Consider the following 22,202-nt stretch of genomic DNA (forward strand, 5'->3'; position numbering starts at 1 on the left):
TGCCCCTCTACTCCCTGCTGCCCCGAGGCCGGGCCTTGGGTGGCCTTGTGGGAAATCCAGCCCTGACTATAACCTAACCCTAATAAGCACACAAGTCTTATTTGTCATTGTTATTGACCATAAAAGACGACAATTTCATTATTTTCTAAACTTCAGATGAAAAGTAAAAGATCTTTATTTGGCTGTTCAAGGGAAATTCATTAAATGTGAAGTTTTCAGGCAGCCAGGGATTCCCAGCTCGGGAAAGTTTCTGTCTATTTTTAAATCCTTAAAGTGACATTAAACCCTCAGATTTTTTAACATAACCCAATACTGTAATGTGCGCCTTACTGTAATCCATGCTTGTTTCCCTTCTATTTGCTGCTCATCCTTTTAAATCCGTATCTGTTCTCATGCTTGGGGAGAACTTCTGTTTTGCAGCAGACTGCCTTGTCTCAGGAATGGATACACGGTGTCTGTGTATACGTTTCTATAGGCCTGTAACCTGAGCCAGCACTACAGGAAGAGGCCCTGAGCTGAAAAGGGAAGTTCTCCCCCAGCATGAGAAGAGATGAGGATTTAAAAGGAAGAGCAGCAAAGAGAAGGGAAACAACCATGGATTACAGTAAGGCGCACATTACAGTATTGGGTTATGTCAAAAAATCTGAGGGTTTAATGTCACTTTAATATCGATTTTCTGTGGATTGCAAATAGAACTGACCGGCTGGTGACTCTAGAAAACCCTTGTTGCATCATCTCTGTATTGAACAAGCCAGCTGATGTGAAACCAGTCCCAGCGATGAAGAGTCCAGTCACCTGACTATCCTCATAGCAAACAATCAGCCTCTCTCATTACTCTATGATAAGATGGAACATGAAAGGGAGAAGATGATTAGCTGGCAGGAGGAAAACGATTGCAGGGAATGTACTTCAGTTAGACACAAAGCCTATCACCCGATCTTTGTCAATATCAAGCCCCAGCATTTCCACACTTCATAACACATAGGGGTCTACTTATAAACAATTTGCAGAGCTGTTCACCCTCCACATCTGTGTATGTTCCTTCTGTGTGGATAGAAGCAAAAACAAATGTTTCTTTTCAGGTTAAATATAATGCAATACTGCGTTATATTTACTCCAAAATACGCCCCTTCCTCACCAATGAAACCACAAAGCTGCTCATCCACTCACTTGTTATCTCTCGTCTTGACTATTGCAACTCCCTTCTCATTGGCCTACCTCTACACAGGCTCCTCCCCCCTTAGTCTATCATGAATGCTGCTGCTAGACTTATTCACCTAACCAACCGCTCAGTGTCTGAAACCCCCCTCTGCCGATCCCAGCACTGACTTGCAATCGCCCAAAGGATAAAATTCAAAATATTAACAGTCACTTACAAAGCCATCCACAACTCTGCCCCCCGGCTATATCTCAAACCTGGTCTCAAAGTATCACCCTAACCGTCCCCTACACTCCTCCCAAGACTTCCTGCTCTCTAGCTCCCTCATCAACTCCTCCCATTCTCGCCTCCAGGACTTCTCTAGAGTCTCCCCCATTCTTTGGAACTCTTTACGCCAACCTGTCCGTCTATCTCTCACTCTGACTGCCTTTAGGCGATTCCTCAAGACTCATCTCTTCAGGGAAGCCGATCCCACCTCAACATAAACACTGAACCATCACGTTGTCAAACATTTCATCCCCACACAGCTACCTCCTCATGTATCACTGGCCCCTCCCCTTTTAGATTGTAAGCCCTCAGGGGCAGGGCCCTCCTTACCATCTTGTCTTGAATTGTATTGTGATTGTAATGTCTTCCTTATATTGTAAAGCCCTGTGCAAACTGTTGGCGCTATATAAATCCTGTATAATAATAATTATGGCCACCAGATGGAGCTGAGGAGCGCCTCAGCTCCATCTAGTGACCATATTGCAGTATTACATTATATTACATTTGACCTGGGAAGAAAATATACTAAAAAAAAGTTACTTTTTTCTGCCATTCACACAGAACAATCATTCACAGAGATTTGCAGGGCAAAGGGCTCTGCAAATTGTTCATTAATAGACCCCACAGACTTGAAATAAGTGTATATCACAACCGTGAACAAACTGTTGCAAAAGACTGTAAAACTTTGCACAGGCATTTGTCGGCATCACAGCTGCTTTTCACGCCTCTATATGTTTGTTATGTGTTTCTATTCACGCAGCATACCTAAAAATTATTTAAAAGGAAAACATTTGGGGCGTTTCAGTTGTTTCTTTGTGGCAGAATTATACATCAGACTCCATGAGCAACTTCTATTGCTTTGAAAAGATGGCAATGGGGCGTGTATCTGCACCCTGGAGATTACACATAAGCATAAAGCCGCCCATAATAGTAGATGGGTGTAGGCAGCTGTATTTCCGCTACTTGTATAACAGGGATCCCAACCTGAAAAAAAGTGATTTCAAGGAGGTGCCCTCTTTCTCCCCCTCATCCGCGGGGGCACCGCCCTGAAAATATTGCAGATAGTAAAGAAGCTATTGCTTCCCTCGCTATCTGCATGGTATTTTTTTTAGTGTTCTGACAACTGCTGCCGTCAGAAAAAAAAAAACAGCATAGAAATGAATAGCTTGATTGCTATTGGCTATTTCAATTTGCAATAGCCAATAGCAGACTAGGTATTGCACCTGCCCACTGCTGCTGTTAACTTCAGGAGAACTTCAGGTCCACCTCTGCTGATTGACAGCTGCAGTGGGCGGGTGCAATACCTAGTCTGCTATTGGCTATTGCAAATTAAAAAAGCCAATAGCAATCTAGCTATGCATTCCTATTCCGTTTTTTTTTTTTTCTCTGACTGACGGCGGCCCTGATGTCAGGAAAAAAAAAAACAGATAGCACGGAATGGTTTACTCTGCTAGATCAAGCAGAGAAAAACCTTTCCGGGAGAAAGTGTTTCTCTACCGGGCGGCTGGGAGCCGCTATCTAATAGCGGGAGACTCTCTGAGCCTCCTGGAGAGTTGGGATATCTGGTATAAACTCGCACATGCATAGAGGCAACCTGAGATGCAGCTAGTCTGCATCCAGGGACACAAAGCTTTACACATGCACTGGTGTACGCATGCGGCAGTATGCAGCCACCCACGCCCATTCACTACTATGGCTGTGTAATTGACCAGGGAATAACGGGGTGAAAGTGGGTGGGAATGAACAATGGGCACTCACGTGGGATAAGGTGGATGGGCACATAGGTGATGATCTCTCGTTTAACGATGGACAGGTGCCGAAAAAAAAGTCTTCCATTCGCCACCCGTTCTTCGTCGTTGATATCGCCACACACCAAACCCACTGGTGAGTTAAGAATGTACTTCTCTTTCATATATTTGCATGGATTCTGACCACCATGGTTTCCCCCCCAAAAAAAACCCCTTCGCAAGGATCCACTTCTGCCCACTGAACACCAACCTGTCATACCCGACCAGACCTCACGACATCACCAGGAGATCATCACCTGTGTGCCCATCCATCTCATCACACGCCAGTGCCCATTTTTTATTCCCACCCACTTTCACCCCGATTCACTGTTATTCCCTGGTCAATCCCCCTCCGCATAGTCTACGGAAGTTAGTTTCGCTCCTTTCCTTCCTTTCTGTTAAGAAATAGGAGAGCGGCCAGGAGCAGAAAGCAGCAGCACCCCCCTAAGCACCCAGTCTAAGTGAGGTGAAGTGTCCTGTCCGTGTCACTGACCAATGAGATTGTTCCTTATTTTCTTACATGGCGTTAGCGGCGCGTCACCATACACGGTGTAGGCAGCAGAACTCTAGCCGGTACCTACAGGGTTAAAGGCGTCACTTAATTCGCTCTCCTACATGCAAATAAGATCTGTGCTGCGATAATTTGAGGGACTCTCCGTCTCCTTATGACTCAGTATTCGTCTTGTTTTTCACAAGCAGCACATGGGTGGCATAATTAAAGGTGAGCTCCGCTCTGAACGCATTTCAATGTTGGGATTTCACAATAGACTGAGTGGGTAGATTATTATGACCCCCCATCAGTACATAATATATAATAATCTGGCCACTCGGTGTATATAATAATCTGGCCACTCAGTGTATATAATAATCTGGCCACTCAGTGTATATAATAATCTGGCCACTCAGTGTATATAATAATCCGGCCACTCAGTGTATATAATAATCCGGCCACTCGGTGTATATAATAATCCGGCCACTCAGTGTATATGTCAGCAAGTCCCTGATGACACCATCGAATGTTCTGACCAGATTTGTGCTATGAACATTCATATGAAAATCTACCAGTGTGTGGCCGGCTTTGGCTTCACATTGAAAAGGAGGGAAATAGGTAAAAACAAGGATTTTATGTTAAAGAATGTTAATTGTCACCAGTTGGTTCACACAAGTCGTGTAGATTGATGTCACGAGTGAACAGTGGAGAGCGGAGAGCGGATCCGGATCCTGTTGGACGGCTTTCAATATTATCCTTCCGTAAAACCAACATACATCTCCTCTCTCCTCCAGGTATGACCTTCTGTCTCAGGCTGCAGATGTATACAGTACGATATCTTCAATGGAAATAATGTAACAAAATCCCCAACTTCAACCTTGTTACAATATCTGGCACACCGAGAGAAACCCGGACTCCAGCCGTGCTCAGTGAAAGTGCACTGAGAGTGTGGATGCAGACCAGAACAGTCATAGTGCAGGCTGAGGGCAAGGCAAGCCAGAACAGTCATAGTCCAGGCTGAGGTCGAGGCAGGCCAGCACAGACATAGTCCAGGCTGATGTTGAGGCCCGCCAGAAAAGTCATAGTCCAGGCTGAGGTCGAGGCAGGCCAGCACAGACATAGTCCAGGCTGATGTTGAGGCCCGCCAGAAAAGTCATAGTCCAGGCTGAGGTCGAGGCAGGCCAGCACAGACATAGTCCAGGCTGATGTTGAGGCCCGCCAGAAAAGTCATAGTCCAGGCTGAGGTCGAGGCAGGCCAGCACAGACATAGTCCAGGCTGATGTTGAGGCCCGCCAGAAAAGTCATAGTCCAGGCTGAGGTCGAGGCAGGCCAGCACAGACATAGTCCAGGCTGATGTTGAGGCCCGCCAGAAAAGTCATAGTCCAGGCTGAGGTCGAGGCAGGCCAGCACAGACATAGTCCAGGCTGATGTTGAGGCCCGCCAGAAAAGTCATAGTCCAGGCTGAGGTCGAGGCAGGCCAGCACAGACATAGTCCAGGCTGATGTTGAGGCCCGCCAGAAAAGTCATAGTCCAGGCTGAGGTCGAGGCAGGCCAGCACAGACATAGTCCAGGCTGATGTTGAGGCCCGCCAGAAAAGTCATAGTCCAGGCTGAGGTCGAGGCAGGCCAGCACAGACATAGTCCAGGCTGATGTTGAGGCCCGCCAGAAAAGTCATAGTCCAGGCTGAGGTCGAGGCAGGCCAGCACAGACATAGTCCAGGCTGATGTTGAGGCCCGCCAGAAAAGTCATAGTCCAGGCTGAGGTCGAGGCAGGCCAGCACAGACATAGTCCAGGCTGATGTTGAGGCAGGCCAGAACAGTCATAGTCCAGGCTGATGTTGAGGCAAGCCAGAACAATCATAGTCCAGGCTGAGGTCGAGGCAGGCCAGAAAAGTCATAGTGCAGGCTGAGGTCGAGGCAGGCCAGCACAGTCATAGTCCAGGCTGATGTTGAGGTACGCCAGAAAAGTCATAGTCCAGGCGGAGCTCGAGGCAGGCCAGACCAGTCATAGTCCAGGCGGAGCTCGAGGCAGGCCAGACCAGTCATAGTCCAGGCGGAGCTCGAGGCAGGCCAGACCAGTCATAGTCCAGGCGGAGCTCGAGGCAGGCCAGACCAGTCATAGTCCAGGCGGAGCTCGAGGCAGGCCAGACCAGTCATAGTCCAGGCGGAGCTCGAGGCAGGCCAGACCAGTCATAGTCCAGGCGGAGCTCGAGGCAGGCCAGACCAGTCATAGTCCAGGCGGAGCTCGAGGCAGGCCAGACCAGTCATAGTCCAGGCGGAGCTCGAGGCAGGCCAGACCAGTCATAGTCCAGGCGGAGCTCGAGGCAGGCCAGACCAGTCATAGTCCAGGCGGAGCTCGAGGCAGGCCAGACCAGTCATAGTCCAGGCGGAGCTCGAGGCAGGCCAGACCAGTCATAGTCCAGGCGGAGCTCGAGGCAGGCCAGACCAGTCATAGTCCAGGCGGAGCTCGAGGCAGGCCAGACCAGTCATAGTCCAGGCGGAGCTCGAGGCAGGCCAGACCAGTCATAGTCCAGGCGGAGCTCGAGGCAGGCCAGACCAGTCATAGTCCAGGCGGAGCTCGAGGCAGGCCAGACCAGTCATAGTCCAGGCGGAGCTCGAGGCAGGCCAGACCAGTCATAGTCCAGGCGGAGCTCGAGGCAGGCCAGACCAGTCATAGTCCAGGCGGAGCTCGAGGCAGGCCAGACCAGTCATAGTCCAGGCGGAGCTCGAGGCAGGCCAGACCAGTCATAGTCCAGGCGGAGCTCGAGGCAGGCCAGACCAGTCATAGTCCAGGCGGAGCTCGAGGCAGGCCAGACCAGTCATAGTCCAGGCGGAGCTCGAGGCAGGCCAGACCAGTCATAGTCCAGGCGGAGCTCGAGGCAGGCCAGACCAGTCATAGTCCAGGCGGAGCTCGAGGCAGGCCAGACCAGTCATAGTCCAGGCGGAGCTCGAGGCAGGCCAGACCAGTCATAGTCCAGGCGGAGCTCGAGGCAGGCCAGACCAGTCATAGTCCAGGCGGAGCTCGAGGCAGGCCAGACCAGTCATAGTCCAGGCGGAGCTCGAGGCAGGCCAGACCAGTCATAGTCCAGGCGGAGCTCGAGGCAGGCCAGACCAGTCATAGTCCAGGCGGAGCTCGAGGCAGGCCAGACCAGTCATAGTCCAGGCGGAGCTCGAGGCAGGCCAGACCAGTCATAGTCCAGGCGGAGCTCGAGGCAGGCCAGACCAGTCATAGTCCAGGCGGAGCTCGAGGCAGGCCAGACCAGTCATAGTCCAGGCGGAGCTCGAGGCAGGCCAGACCAGTCATAGTCCAGGCGGAGCTCGAGGCAGGCCAGACCAGTCATAGTCCAGGCGGAGCTCGAGGCAGGCCAGACCAGTCATAGTCCAGGCGGAGCTCGAGGCAGGCCAGACCAGTCATAGTCCAGGCGGAGCTCGAGGCAGGCCAGACCAGTCATAGTCCAGGCGGAGCTCGAGGCAGGCCAGACCAGTCATAGTCCAGGCGGAGCTCGAGGCAGGCCAGACCAGTCATAGTCCAGGCGGAGCTCGAGGCAGGCCAGACCAGTCATAGTCCAGGCGGAGCTCGAGGCAGGCCAGACCAGTCATAGTCCAGGCGGAGCTCGAGGCAGGCCAGACCAGTCATAGTCCAGGCGGAGCTCGAGGCAGGCCAGACCAGTCATAGTCCAGGCGGAGCTCGAGGCAGGCCAGACCAGTCATAGTCCAGGCGGAGCTCGAGGCAGGCCAGACCAGTCATAGTCCAGGCGGAGCTCGAGGCAGGCCAGACCAGTCATAGTCCAGGCGGAGCTCGAGGCAGGCCAGACCAGTCATAGTCCAGGCGGAGCTCGAGGCAGGCCAGACCAGTCATAGTCCAGGCGGAGCTCGAGGCAGGCCAGACCAGTCATAGTCCAGGCGGAGCTCGAGGCAGGCCAGACCAGTCATAGTCCAGGCGGAGCTCGAGGCAGGCCAGACCAGTCATAGTCCAGGCGGAGCTCGAGGCAGGCCAGACCAGTCATAGTCCAGGCGGAGCTCGAGGCAGGCCAGACCAGTCATAGTCCAGGCGGAGCTCGAGGCAGGCCAGACCAGTCATAGTCCAGGCGGAGCTCGAGGCAGGCCAGACCAGTCATAGTCCAGGCGGAGCTCGAGGCAGGCCAGACCAGTCATAGTCCAGGCGGAGCTCGAGGCAGGCCAGACCAGTCATAGTCCAGGCGGAGCTCGAGGCAGGCCAGACCAGTCATAGTCCAGGCGGAGCTCGAGGCAGGCCAGACCAGTCATAGTCCAGGCGGAGCTCGAGGCAGGCCAGACCAGTCATAGTCCAGGCGGAGCTCGAGGCAGGCCAGACCAGTCATAGTCCAGGCGGAGCTCGAGGCAGGCCAGACCAGTCATAGTCCAGGCGGAGCTCGAGGCAGGCCAGACCAGTCATAGTCCAGGCGGAGCTCGAGGCAGGCCAGACCAGTCATAGTCCAGGCGGAGCTCGAGGCAGGCCAGACCAGTCATAGTCCAGGCGGAGCTCGAGGCAGGCCAGACCAGTCATAGTCCAGGCGGAGCTCGAGGCAGGCCAGACCAGTCATAGTCCAGGCGGAGCTCGAGGCAGGCCAGACCAGTCATAGTCCAGGCGGAGCTCGAGGCAGGCCAGACCAGTCATAGTCCAGGCGGAGCTCGAGGCAGGCCAGACCAGTCATAGTCCAGGCGGAGCTCGAGGCAGGCCAGACCAGTCATAGTCCAGGCGGAGCTCGAGGCAGGCCAGACCAGTCATAGTCCAGGCGGAGCTCGAGGCAGGCCAGACCAGTCATAGTCCAGGCGGAGCTCGAGGCAGGCCAGACCAGTCATAGTCCAGGCGGAGCTCGAGGCAGGCCAGACCAGTCATAGTCCAGGCGGAGCTCGAGGCAGGCCAGACCAGTCATAGTCCAGGCGGAGCTCGAGGCAGGCCAGACCAGTCATAGTCCAGGCGGAGCTCGAGGCAGGCCAGACCAGTCATAGTCCAGGCGGAGCTCGAGGCAGGCCAGACCAGTCATAGTCCAGGCGGAGCTCGAGGCAGGCCAGACCAGTCATAGTCCAGGCGGAGCTCGAGGCAGGCCAGACCAGTCATAGTCCAGGCGGAGCTCGAGGCAGGCCAGACCAGTCATAGTCCAGGCGGAGCTCGAGGCAGGCCAGACCAGTCATAGTCCAGGCGGAGCTCGAGGCAGGCCAGACCAGTCATAGTCCAGGCGGAGCTCGAGGCAGGCCAGACCAGTCATAGTCCAGGCGGAGCTCGAGGCAGGCCAGACCAGTCATAGTCCAGGCGGAGCTCGAGGCAGGCCAGACCAGTCATAGTCCAGGCTGAGGTCGAGGCAGGCCAGAACAGTCATAGTCCATGCTGATGTTGAGGCAGGCCAGAACAGTTATAGTCCAGGCTGAGGTCAAGGCAGGCCAGAACAGTCATAGTCCAGGCTGATGTTGAGGCACGCCAGAAAAGTCATAGTCCAGGCTGAGGTCGAGGCAGGCCAGAACAGTCATAGTCCAGGCTGATGTTGAGGCAGGCCAGAACAGTCATAGTCCAGGCTGATGTTGAGGCAGGCCAGAACAGTCATAGTCCAGGCTGATGTTGAGGCACGCCAGAACTGTCATAGTCCAGGCTGAGGTCAAGGAAGGCCAGAACAGTCATAGTGCAGGCTGAGGTTGAGGCAGGCCAGAACAGTCATGGTCCAGGCTGAGGGCAAGTCTGGCCAGAACAGTCATAGTCCAGGCTGAGGTCGAGGCAGGCCAGCACAGTCATAGTCCTCCAGGCTGAGATTGAGGCACGCCAGAACAGTCTTAGTCCAAGGTGCGGTTGAGTCAGGCCAGAACAGTCATAGTCCAGGCTGAGGTCGAGGCACGTCAGAACAGTCATAGTCCAAGGTGCGGTCGAGGCAGGCCAGAACAGTCATAGTTCAGGCTGAGGTCGAGGCAGGATAGAACAGTCACAGTCCAAGGTGCGGTCGAGGCACGTCAGAACAGTCACAGTCCAAGGTGCGGTCGAGGCACGTCAGAACAGTCATAGTCCAAGGTGCGGTTGAGTCAGGTCAGAACAGTCATAGTCCAGGCTGAGGTTGAGGCAGGATAGAACAGTCGTAGTCCAAGGTGCGGTCGAGGCAGGCCAGAACAGTCATAGTGCAGGCTGAGGTCGAGTCAGGCAAGAACAGTCGTAGTCCAAGGTAAGGTCGAGTCAGGCCAGAACAGTCATAGTGCAGGCTGAGGTCAAGGCAGGCAGTAGGCAAGAACAGTCATAGTCCAAGGTAAGGTCGAGTCAGGTCAGAACATTCATAGTCCAGGCTGAGGTCAAGGCAGGCAGTAGGCAAGAACAGTTATAGCCCAGAGAAAGGTTGAGGCAGACAGCAGGCAGGAATAAACAAGGTTGGCAACAAGGGCAGAAGACACCGGCAGTAGTCAGGCAATCTAGGTCGGCAACGAGCAAAACAACAATAATCTTATAAACAGGGTAGTTGGCAAGAAGTCACAGCACCATCCACCATTCGAAAACCCTCCAAACCCTGCGAGCATGCCACAGTCACAGTCCAAGGTGCGGTCGAGGCACGTCAGAACAGTCATAGTCCAAGGTGCGGTTGAGTCAGGTCAGAACAGTCATAGTCCAGGCTGAGGTTGAGGCAGGATAGAACAGTCGTAGTCCAAGGTGCGGTCGAGGCAGGCCAGAACAGTCATAGTGCAGGCTGAGGTCGAGTCAGGCAAGAACAGTCGTAGTCCAAGGTAAGGTCGAGTCAGGCCAGAACAGTCATAGTGCAGGCTGAGGTCAAGGCAGGCAGTAGGCAAGAACAGTCATAGTCCAAGGTAAGGTCGAGTCAGGTCAGAACATTCATAGTCCAGGCTGAGGTCAAGGCAGGCAGTAGGCAAGAACAGTTATAGCCCAGAGAAAGGTTGAGGCAGACAGCAGGCAGGAATAAACAAGGTTGGCAACAAGGGCAGAAGACACCGGCAGTAGTCAGGCAATCTAGGTCGGCAACGAGCAAAACAACAATAATCTTATAAACAGGGTAGTTGGCAAGAAGTCACAGCACCATCCACCATTCGAAAACCCTCCAAACCCTGCGAGCATGCCTAGTGTTAATGCACATGTACCTGCACATGCTAATGCACGCCAACACATGCACGCTCACACCAATGGGTGCAACCAACCATAACCAGAGAGCCAAGAACTGGCCAACGAACAAGAAGGGCCGTGGCCCCGGCTACACAGACACGGAACCTAGAGGTGTGGTAACACTGGGACATCCCGTGGGGACAGGACGATGGAAACAGTCATCCCGATCCTGACCCCTATACATAGAGAATCTCTGACCTGGAATGACAAGCTGGAACATAATCCTGATGCGTGGCTTCCCCAGGGGATTCTCTGTGCAGAAAAATCCCGTGGCGAGGATTCAAATCTGATGAAACATGTCGGGTGCATTTCTGTAATGATTTGGGTGAAGCACTTTGTGCCACATTGTGAAGAGGAAAGAGAGTCCAATAGAAGAGTCCACTGGAAGAGTCCGCTGGAAGAGTCCAATGGAAGAGTCCACTGGAAGAGTCCAATGGAAGAGTCCAATGGAAGTATTAACATGCAACTTTTTCTAGTTTTGGATGTGCAGATGGATTGGACGTAGGGAGCCACCTTTTCTTCAAACAAAACCTGAACACTGTAGTGACATGCTGGACACAGGAGAGAGCGAGGAGAGAATTAGTTAGGTGGCCTTACACTGACTACCAATGTAACAGAGGTATATACGCTGACCAGCAATGTAACTGAGGTATAAACACTGATCAGCAATGTAACTGAGGTATATAGACTGACCAGCAATGTAACGAAGGTATATAGACTGATCAGCAATGTAACGGAGGTATAAACACTGATCAGCATTGTAACAGAGGTATAAACACTGATCGGCAATGTAACTGAGGTATATAGACTGACCAGCAATGTAACGGAGGTATAAACACTGATCAGCAATGTAACCGAGATACATACACTGATCAGCAATGTAACAGAGGCATATACACTGACCAGCAATGTAACGGAGGTATAAACACTGATCAGCAATGTAACGGAGGTATAAACACTGACCAGCAATGTAACGGAGGTATAAACACTGACCAGCAATGTAACGGAGGTATAAACACTGATCAGCAATGTAACGGAGGTATAAACACTGACCAGCAATGTAACGGAGGTATAAACACTGATCAGCAATGTAACGGAGGTATAAACACTGACCAGCAATGTAACGGAGGTATAAACACTGATCAGCAATGTAACGGAGGTATAAACACTGACCAGCAATGTAACGGAGGTATAAACACTGATCAGCAATGTAACGGAGGTATAAACACTGACCAGCAATGTAACGGAGGTATAAACACTGATCAGCAATGTAACGGAGGTATAAACACTGACCAGCAATGTAACGGAGGTATAAACACTGATCAGCAATGTAACGGAGGTATAAACACTGACCAGCAATGTAACGGAGGTATAAACACTGATCAGCAATGTAACGGAGGTATAAACACTGACCAGCAATGTAACGGAGGTATAAACACTGATCAGCAATGTAACGGAGGTATAAACACTGACCAGCAATGTAACGGAGGTATAAACACTGATCAGCAATGTAACGGAGGTATAAACACTGACCAGCAATGTAACGGAGGTATAAACACTGATCAGCAATGTAACGGAGGTATAAACACTGACCAGCAATGTAACGGAGGTATAAACACTGACCAGCAATGTAACGGAGGTATAAACACTGACCAGCAATGTAACGGAGGTATATACACTGACCAGCAATGTAACGGAGGTATAAACACTGACCAGCAATGAAACGGAGGTATATACACTGATCAGCAATGTAACAGAGGTATATACACTGACCAGCAATGTAACAGAGGTATATACACTGACCAGCAATGTAACAGAGGTATATACACTGACCAGCAATGTAACGGAGGTATATACACTGACCAGCAATGTAACGGAGGTATATACACTGACCAGCAATGTAACAGAGGTATATACTAATTTTGATTGCCCCTGTCTGCCTGACATCTTGTGTCCGGGTTTCAGCTGCCATGAAACTCGAACACAGCATTCAAAACCCGGACCGTCCGGGTAAATCCTGGACAAGTGGCAACCCTAATTGGACCCGCTGTCAGTTTTTTATTGCTGTCTGTGTCCCCGTCAGGGAGATTCGCCCTCTCCATGTGTCACTGAAAGACAAAGTAAAAGAAATTCCCAAATTTTGGGGTTGCCACCAGATAAGGAACAGATGGATACATCTTCCAATGGGGACACTAGCTCTGGTGACCCTGCAGACCACCAGGGGTTTCCTCTCATTTCCTGTTGTAGCTATCGAACAGGAAGTGAAGGGAAATATCCTCAGTGGGACACAGATGGCGAAAAAAAAGATGGCAGGGGTTATAACCCTCCCGTACTCTATCCTAAAAAAGGTTTTGGCCTCTGTTCTACTTTAAGAAAGGAAGAAAACTGAAAGATCTGTCGATGAATTTTCCTTTTAGGGGTAGAAAGTGATTTCGATCAGAAAGGAGAGAAATAGAAAATGACGGCGAGGAGTGAACTCCGGCCCTCCAGCTGTGGTGAACTACAAGTCCCATGAGGCACTGCAAGACTCTGCCAGCCACAGGCATAACTTCCATGATGCAGTGGTGTCACAAGGGGGGCGCAGCAACGGGTGACACCCTCAGAGGGGGTGACATCAAAATGACTGACAGTCTTTTTGTTGTCACCCCCTCTGAAAAGCCGGGCACTCGGTCATGGACCGAGAGCACGACAGCTGCACAGAGAGAGGAGGGGACCCGGCGGACTGGCGTCACAAGGGGGGTGCGGCCTGCAACCGGGTGCCACCATTGGAGGGGTGACACCAAAATGACTGACAGTCATTTTGGTGTCACCCCCTAGGAAAAGTCGGGCACTCGGTCACGGACGGAGAGCCCGACATTGTCAGGAGAGAGGAGGGGACCCGGCGGCATAACTCATCCCGCCGGGTGAACTTCCCCTCCTCTCTCTGCCGGCGTCCATCACCATGGTGGCCGCCGGCAGGCGTCAATAAGCTGATTGCGCACGCACGCGTTGTCTTCGCGGTGGGGTGTCACCCCTTCCACGCTCGGGACGCCCCCTGCCCGGCGGCACACCTTATCCCGCCGGATGAACGCCCCCTCCTTTTTTTTGCGCACATGCATAATGACCTCACGTGTATAGGTAACGACGTGCGCACCAGGTGACACCCGGCCAGGTGACGCCGCTGCATAACGGGATTTGTAGTTTCAGCACAGCTGGAGCGCCATGGTTGCCCACCCCTGCAGTAAGGTGTATGATGATAACATGCTGGTGACAACTGGCACCTGCGGTGTTCCCCCTCCCCCTCCCTAGGCACGGACGTGATGCACACCGGCATGTATGTACAATGACCACCGGCAGTGGATTCCGCTGAGCGTTTATCTCTGTCCCGAGGCAACTCTCCTGTAAAGAATGTTGTCATTTTCAGCTCTCAGCATTTTGCACCATATTCTAATTATTCGAGTTTCACCTGTATGTGTCCATGTGATAAGTCATGTAACACTTCCAGGGAATTGTTACCTCTCGCAGAGATCGCAGGACTCCCCCTGACAATTCCTTCCTCTGCTTTTCTCTCCAGAAGGAACGGCGCCACCTTTGTTCAGGCATCATACATTGTCACCATTTAAAGGAGGACTATGAGGCGAGTGAAAATCACTCATCTTCATAGTGCGGGCCGACCTGTGACAATGAGACTGTCACAGGTCGGCTGAGTAGATCGGGAAGTGAGCGAACACATACCGGCGCTCGCTCACTTCTCGATCCTGTCCCTGCAGAGAGCGGTGACTGTCACTCACGGCTCCCTGCAGGGATTCCCCCGCTCCCCTGTCCGATCCTCCAGCGCTGACTGGCGGAACGGACGGGGGTTGGGGGCGGGTACAGCTGGCTCTGCCTATCCAGAGTCACTCACGCAGCTGGGTGGATCCAGACAGTAATGTCGGGATCCGTCCCGGCTGCGGCGCTCAGTATATAGGGAGCTGTAGCTCCCTATATACTGAGCTTAGGGTGACAGGAGGACGCTAGTTTGTGTCCTCCTGTGACCCTGAGGAGAACTATGGGGAAAAGCACTGACCCCATAGTTCTCCTTTAATTCCTACACTGAGATGCCGGGTGACTTCCTGGACACGATACAAAGTGTTAACAAACATCTGACACAGATCAGCCCCTGCTGCTGCCTCTCACCTTGCTGCAAAGTTACAGAAGCAAAAACATACCCTTGCACTGCAAGGGTTAATCTCTCAAACCTTTCCTCAGTAATGGATTCCGATCAAGCAAACACACATCGCCCAGCAAAGCATTCCCTTCTATTTTTGCCCAAATCACTCCACAGCCATCATGTTTCCACACAGCTCCAACTCTCTCATCTCGGCTTCCCTGAACCTCCTGTCCAGTACAAGATCACAAGGAATGGAGCAGTCTCCAGCAGCCGTCCGTCTACTTGTTTGGCGGAAGGAGGAGGAGCCGAGGGAAGGGGAGTGTCTTGTCTTGCCGTGTCTGTGTGTTTGTACACAGGGGCGTCCCGAGGCCGGGTGACACCTGGAGCGGTAACCGAGTGTCACCCCGCCGAGACGTCATTGTGCACGCGCGGCAGTATTACCCAATACCTAAAGTGTTACCTGCCGGCGGCCATCTTGGCAGAGAGAGGAGGGGACAGTCACGCGCACGCGCACCAGTATTCTGATACCTACCGGCGGCCATCTTGGTGATGGACGCCGGCAGAGAGAGGAGGGGACAGTCACCCGGCGGGATAAGGTATGCCGCCGGGTCCCCTCCTCTCTCCTGATACTCATGGACCGAACGCCCGACTTTTCAGAGGGGGGTAACACCAAAATGACTGTGAGTCATTTTGGTGTCAACCCTCCAATGGTGTCACCCGGGTGCGGGCCGCACCCCCCGCGTGACGCCACTGTTTGTACAGACACACATCTTACTAGCACACACAAGGGTGACTCCATAGGACCAGGGCCGGATTTCCCACAAGGCCACTGAGGCCCGGCCTTGGGGCAGAAGGAAGTAGAGGGGCAGCAGGGGTGCGGATCTCCTATCACCCGAAGCCCGGGACTTGCAGTTCCAGGCGTTGGGGGGGCAGTTGTTTTCTACATTCCACAAGTGATCCCGGAGATGTTGCAGAGATCACTTGTATGCAGCCTGCAGGTCTGGTTGCCATTCTCCATGGGGGGGGGGGGGGGATCAGGACCTGTGCTCAGGGGACCAGCATCAAGGAGCAGCTCAGATACACTCGCCTGATCCTCGGACCTGCCAGGCTGCAAGACCGGTCCCTGCAGCCTCTTCTCCCCCCCAGCCTATGACAGTCTAAGGACCGCTGACATCATCACATCTTATACAGGTCCATTGACTTACATTAGACATAAGGACGCGGTGTGCGGTGAAATCAGAGTGCACGTTACTATGTTCCTGGGTCATGCTGTAAATATTTTATATGATCGTATTGTTCTGAACTTTACTAATCTTCCTCTTAGAGCTCGATGACGGGTCCACTTCCTGCCCGTCCCGTCCAACTGGTTCACCCTTCAGTGGCCTCTCTCAGACTGAATTGCAGCCCTATGTGATCATCATTCTTCCATAGAGTCATGTGGCATTCATGGCATACTGCAACCTGCATTGTCATTGGCCGGCCCGTGGCACGCGGGATGTGGGCTCATCGCAGGGAGCTGAAATAGTCATTTTTTGTGTGGATGGCGTCAGGTGAGACTCTCTGAGAATTCCCATGGCTTCCTGTCTATATGATGGGTGTCACTCAGAACAGGAAGTGAGGTGAAATCTCCCCAGCGGGGACACACATGTTCTAAGCCATCCTCACTCAACCATCACGTTCTCAAACAATTCATCCCCCACACAGCTACCTCCTCATGTATCACTGGCCCCTCCCCTTTTAGATTGTAAGCTGTCAGGGGCAGGGCCCTCCTCGCCATCTTGTCTTGAATTGTATTGTGACTGTAATGTCTTCCTTATATTGTACAGCGCTGCGCAAACTGTTGGCGCCATATAAATCCTGCATAATAATAATAATCCTCACTTCCTTTTCTGTCCTCGCCGTAAAATCCATTTCTCTGCGTTCATTGAAGGACACGGCGGACATCTCGTACTGATTGGGTTATACTGCCGTCTATTCCTGCAGGTGGCGGTATAACCCATTAGTTGGAGATCAGGGTCTCCGCTGTGTCCTTCAATGAACGGATGGGAAATGTGTTGTCCGGAGGTGTTCTGGGATATAATCAGGGGCGTCCCGAGGCTGGGTGACACCCGGAGCGGTAACCGAGTGTCACCCACATCTGCCGGGGATGCGGGGGAGCGGAATGAACCGAGCCGCTGCGAGTGAAAGTAAAATCTTCAGAATCATCTTCTCTATTTTCTCCCTTTTGTTTCTGTTAAATATCCCAATGAAAGCGTTTTGTTGTATCTGATAAGTGCAAAAATGTTGATCCTGCCAGAAATCCAGTAAGCTGGTGGCTTCCTGTGCTCTCTGCCTCTGCACAAAGAGGGGGGAGGAGGAGGGGTTATGGAGATGAGAAGGAGGGGTTATGGATCCAGTGTGACACTGGGAGCTTCCTGTAATGAAGACCGGTCACTGCTGCTCTCTCTCCTTGTGCAGGGTGACTGGTCTTGTCTCCGCCCCCTCCTGTAATAAAGACCTGTCGCTGCTGCTCTCTCTGCTTGTGCAGGGTGACTGGTCTTGTCTCCGCCCCCTCCTGTAATAAAGACCGCTCGCTGCTGCTCTCTCTCCTTGTGCAGGGTGACTGGTCTTGTCTCCGCCCCCTCCTGTAATAAAGACCGCTCACTGCTGCTCTCTCTCTCCTTGTCCAGGGTGACTGGTCTTGTCTCCGCCCCCTCCTGTAATAAAGACCGCTCACTGCTGCTCTCTCTCCTTGTACGGGGTGACTGGTCTTGTCTCCGCCCCTTCTTGTAATAAAGACCGGTCACTGTTGCTCTCTCTCCTTGTGCAGCGTGACTGGTCTTCTCTCCGCCCCCTCCTGTAGTATTTTTCCTGCTGGGCCCCTCCCACAGCTCTGCTCTCTGCACAAGCTGTGTGCAGCCCAGTGATGATATCGTGCCTACATTTATAAGATAATATCTGGGTTTGTAAAGGCATTTGGTGCGCACAATGTGACTGTGGAGGAATAGATTTCGATGGTTCTGCACTCGGAGTTCAGCTATAAAGTTGTTTTATAAACAGAGAACGTCAGTTTCAGCCTCCAGTCACACATTAGTGCACAGATACACACGTGAAAGTGCAAAACCCAAAAAGCAATGCATCCCTATGGGGCCCGTTCACACCTGCGTGTTCGTACGCGCGCACAAAAACGCGGAACATGGGAAAAAGTGCATGCGCAATTTTATGGCCGATATCAGTGCGTTCTGTCCCCCAAAAGACGCACTGTAGCCGCAAACACGCTGAAAAATGCGCATCTATAAAAAATTGTACATTTTTACGCGTGAAAAACACGTGCTGAATTCCAACGCAGATGTATCAGGCCCGTGCAGACCGACGCGATCCAGGATCGCGCTGTCCTGCACAATGCCGCGATTGCTGCGCGGGCCCCATCGATTTCAATGGGGTGACATCCGCGCGGCGATCGCAGAAAAAAGGTACAATTGCCTTTGTTTGCGACACCCGACTCGTGGCTGTTTTAGCCACGATCGTGTTCAGAAGCACGGGTGGAATTGCGGTGGGAAACCGCGCGATCCGCTCGGCGCGACTGGGGTGCCATTGGAAAATAATGGCACCCACAGCGCGATCGGTGCACACTAGGCCCCGTTCACATTTCCGTGCGCTATCGCTCTATGTAGCTCGTCCAATGTCCACATCTCAATGTCGCCTGTAGCTCATCGCTGAAGCTTGTCGCTCGTACACGACCCTTTTTTTCGGCGGATGTCGCGCAAAATCGCGCATTACCGGCGCCACAGAAGGGTCACTTTTGCACTGCCAAATGGAAGGAAAGAATGATGTCGCATCAAGATCGCTGTTGATTGATAACAGCCCACTGTAGCAGCGACGAAGTCCCTCCCCCCCAAAAAAAGCGCTATGTAGCGCGATAAAATGTGCACTGTCGCTCAATATCGCGCAATGTAGCTCAAAGCCGCTCAGCGCGAAATTGTGCGGAACAACGCGCAATATCCAATGTGGCTCAGTGTGAATGTGGTCTTAGGCGACTCCAGACCGCGCGGCAATCCCCACGGAATGGTGCAAGATTGCGGCGCGGTGAGGTGTCGCCTAGGTGTGCACCGGCCCTGCATGGAAGCTCAGGAGATTATGTAAACAGAGAGAGATATTTACTAACAACGGGATGACTTCCTGTCTGGAAACCACAGAAGGAAACGATCATCTCTTGTCATCTGCAGCTATGTCTGCCCCCCCTGACCCTCCTCAGCCATGTCTGCCCCCCCTGACCCTCCTCAGCCATGTCTGCCCCATCTGCCCCCCCCTGACCCGGCCCAGCCATGTCTGCCCCCCCCTGACCCGGCCCAGCCATGTCTGCCCCCCCCTGACCCGGCCCAGCCATGTCTGCCCCCCCCTGACCCGGCCCAGCCATGTCTGCCCCCCCCTGACCCGGCCCAGCCATGTCTGCCCCCCCCTGACCCGGCCCAGCCATGTCTGCCCCCCCCTGACCCGGCCCAGCCATGTCTGCCCAGACGGTACAAATGAGCATGATGGGAGCACACTGAGGCCTCCGGCACCAAAGCGGTTAATGCTCTGGAGGTGTGAGCAGCGTGCTCCCCTCTGATTGGTCGACAGACAGGAAGTGGAATGTTTTGTAACTCTTTGTTGGTGATGTAACAACTTTGTGTTCAGCTCTTGCAGCTCTGAGTGTCTGAATCTCCATCATTATCTGGTAATACTACTACTACTACTACTACTACTACACCACCCATCATGCGGCTATGATTACAGGGGTCAGACGTCTCTGCTATCCTGCTGCTTCTGTCTTCCTGTCCTCTGTGTTTTCTGTCATCCTCATCCTTCAGCATGCGTCTCTTATATAACTCTCTCAGTATTCCTGCACAGGGGGTGTCACATGGCAACGGCGACCTCTCATGGTGATTGTCGTCACATGGTGAAGTGTGGGGGCTCCCTTTCCAAATTTAGACCACACGCCATAGGCGTTGCGCTAAACGCACGATACTGTGCATGCACTACTACCCACCGAACCCCAGCACAGCGTGCGATGTGGAGGTGCTGCAATGCATGGCCTCCTAGAGGTGCGTTGGGGTTCCATTCCAATGAATGGCGACGCATTGCACCCAGAACTGCACTCTAGGTGCGTTGTGCGATAGCAAGCGCTGAACGCGCGGTATGGTGCCATTAACTGTTAGAAAATCGCATGAACGTTCTGAAAATGAAATTCTGCTGGGGGACGGCCAGCTATAGCTTGCTGCTACTTAAAGGTAACAGAAACCCCACCAATAAACCTCACAGAAGCTTTAATCTGTTAAAGTGTCATTATAATGTCATTTTAAATCTGCAGCATTTGATCAAATAATCCCGTTGATCCCGCCATGAAGATCCTTGTTCAGACACTTCCTGTTATAGGGTGACAACGCTTTGTCCTTGTCTCCCAACTGTTCTCCTGCGTTGTCACCCTGCCAGATGGGCTTCCTATGGAGACTACAAGTGGCCGTTTCAACACACATTATACAGACACGGTCCACTGTTGTCACCATTAGGAAACCCGCCCTGAGAAGTGCCATGGAGCGCATGTAGACAGGAAGCGAGGATTCAAGGTGATCGGCACTGAGATGGAACAAAGAATGGAAAAAAGTGAATGCAAAGAAAAGAATGTCAATTGTTTGTAGTAATATTCTGTATTCCGGGCGAGCTGTTTCTGTTGCCCCGGGGTAAGGCTGTCTGTGGTTCGGTTTGCTTTGTGGACTGATTTATAAAGCTTCCATCCGGGGTATAGCTGGTGAATGCTGTCTGTGCTGCACCTGTGCCACCACTAGATGGCGCTGAGGAGCAAAGCAATTTCCTGTGCTCCCTGGCTCCATCTAGTGGGGATAATGCCGTGTGTATTACATTTGTTGGAGGGGGGGGGGAGTTTTGGGAGAGCGGGGACGAGCCGGAGGAATAATTATCCGATGGGGGGAAGTCCCCTTTACATCATGTGAGTCTTTCAATTTTCCTTCATTATGCAAATCAGCGTCTTGGAGAGTGCAGTACAGCAAAGCCAGCCTTCACGCATTGATTAAAAGGGGATATCTGGTTGCTATGGGTTACTAACCCGTCGTTGCTGTGTGCGCAGCTTTGCGCAATAAGTCCGGATACGGCTTTGTGTCATTCTAACTTGTAACATTTTTAATTGCAGTTCACATCCCGGGGCACCATGACCCACCGATCAATCCACTGGTTCAGGAAGGGGCTCCGCCTCCACGATAACCCCGCCCTGCTCGCTGCCATGAAAGACTGCGCTCAGCTGCACCCCATTTTCATCCTGGATCCCTGGTTCCCCAGGAATATGAGAGTCAGTGTCAACCGCTGGAGATTCCTCATCGAGGCCTTGAAGGATTTGGATGAAAACCTGAAGAAGATCAATTCCAGGTATCGGAAAGGATGTGCGCAGCAAAAGAATCAGACGGGTCCTAATTATTCAAACATTAAAGGAGAACTATGGGGGGGAGGGGGAGTGCTTTTTATTCACCTCATAGTTCTAGCCGACCTGTGACAATGAGACTGTCACAGGTCGGCTCAGTAGATTGGGAGGTGAGCGAACACATACCGGCGTCCGCTCACTTCTCGATCCTGTCACGGCAGAGAGCCGTGACAGTGGAGGGGCTGGATTCCCCTCTCCCCGCTCCGGGGAGCTGTAGCTTACTTAGGGTGACGGGAGCTTAGGGTGACGGGAGGACGCTAGTTTGTGTCCTCCCGTTACCCTAAGGAGAACTATGGGGAAAAGCTCTGACCCCATAGTTCTCATTTAAGGTTATAGGGTTAGAGTTTTGTTAACCACTCCCCCACAGATGTCACAGGGACAGTAAGTGAAGGAACTCTGTCACCTCAAGTAGGGACATTTAGATGATTGGGGAAGGATTAGAACCTTTGTCTATGTGAACTAACCCTAACCTTGGACTTAGAGTTAGAAGGTTAGGGTTAGAGGGTGAGGGGGTTAGCATTAGCAGATTAGGGTTAGAATGGGTTAGGGTTCTTTGACAACCACTCCACCACGGATGTCACAGGAAGTGAGGGAACACCGTCCCCCCAATCGGGGATATTGTATCTTCCCACTAATTGCAAAAGAAAATGTGTCTGGGGCTGGTTTTAGGTGTATGTGAAGGCCAAACATCTCCTCCTGATCTCCTCCGTTGGTGGGAATGCCATACTGGTGTACACAATGCATGAAAATGTTTCTGTGTGGCAGTAATGCAAGTCCAGGCTGGCGCAATGACATATCCCCCCCCCCCCCGGGGG

The 22,202-nt window shown here is 52.4% G+C and overlaps 1 protein-coding gene across 1 annotated transcript in view; it reads left to right on the forward strand.

Annotated features, from left to right (window-relative positions):
* The first annotated feature begins 19,560 nt into the window (after positions 1-19,560).
* LOC108794007 (cryptochrome-1-like) overlaps positions 19,561-22,202 on the forward strand; it is a 16,474-nt gene continuing 13,832 nt past the window's right edge. Inside the window, exons 1-2 of the mRNA XM_018564969.1 lie at positions 19,561-19,632; positions 21,103-21,335. Coding sequence (XP_018420471.1) covers positions 21,121-21,335 — 215 coding nt within the window. The 5' untranslated portion in view covers positions 19,561-19,632; positions 21,103-21,120. The remainder of the gene's footprint in view (positions 19,633-21,102; positions 21,336-22,202) is intronic.

The sequence above is a fragment of the Nanorana parkeri genome, unplaced genomic scaffold, assembly GCF_000935625.1.
Source record: "Nanorana parkeri isolate BGI_ZX_2015 unplaced genomic scaffold, ASM93562v1 scaffold802, whole genome shotgun sequence".
Lineage (NCBI taxonomy): Eukaryota > Metazoa > Chordata > Amphibia > Anura > Dicroglossidae > Nanorana > Nanorana parkeri.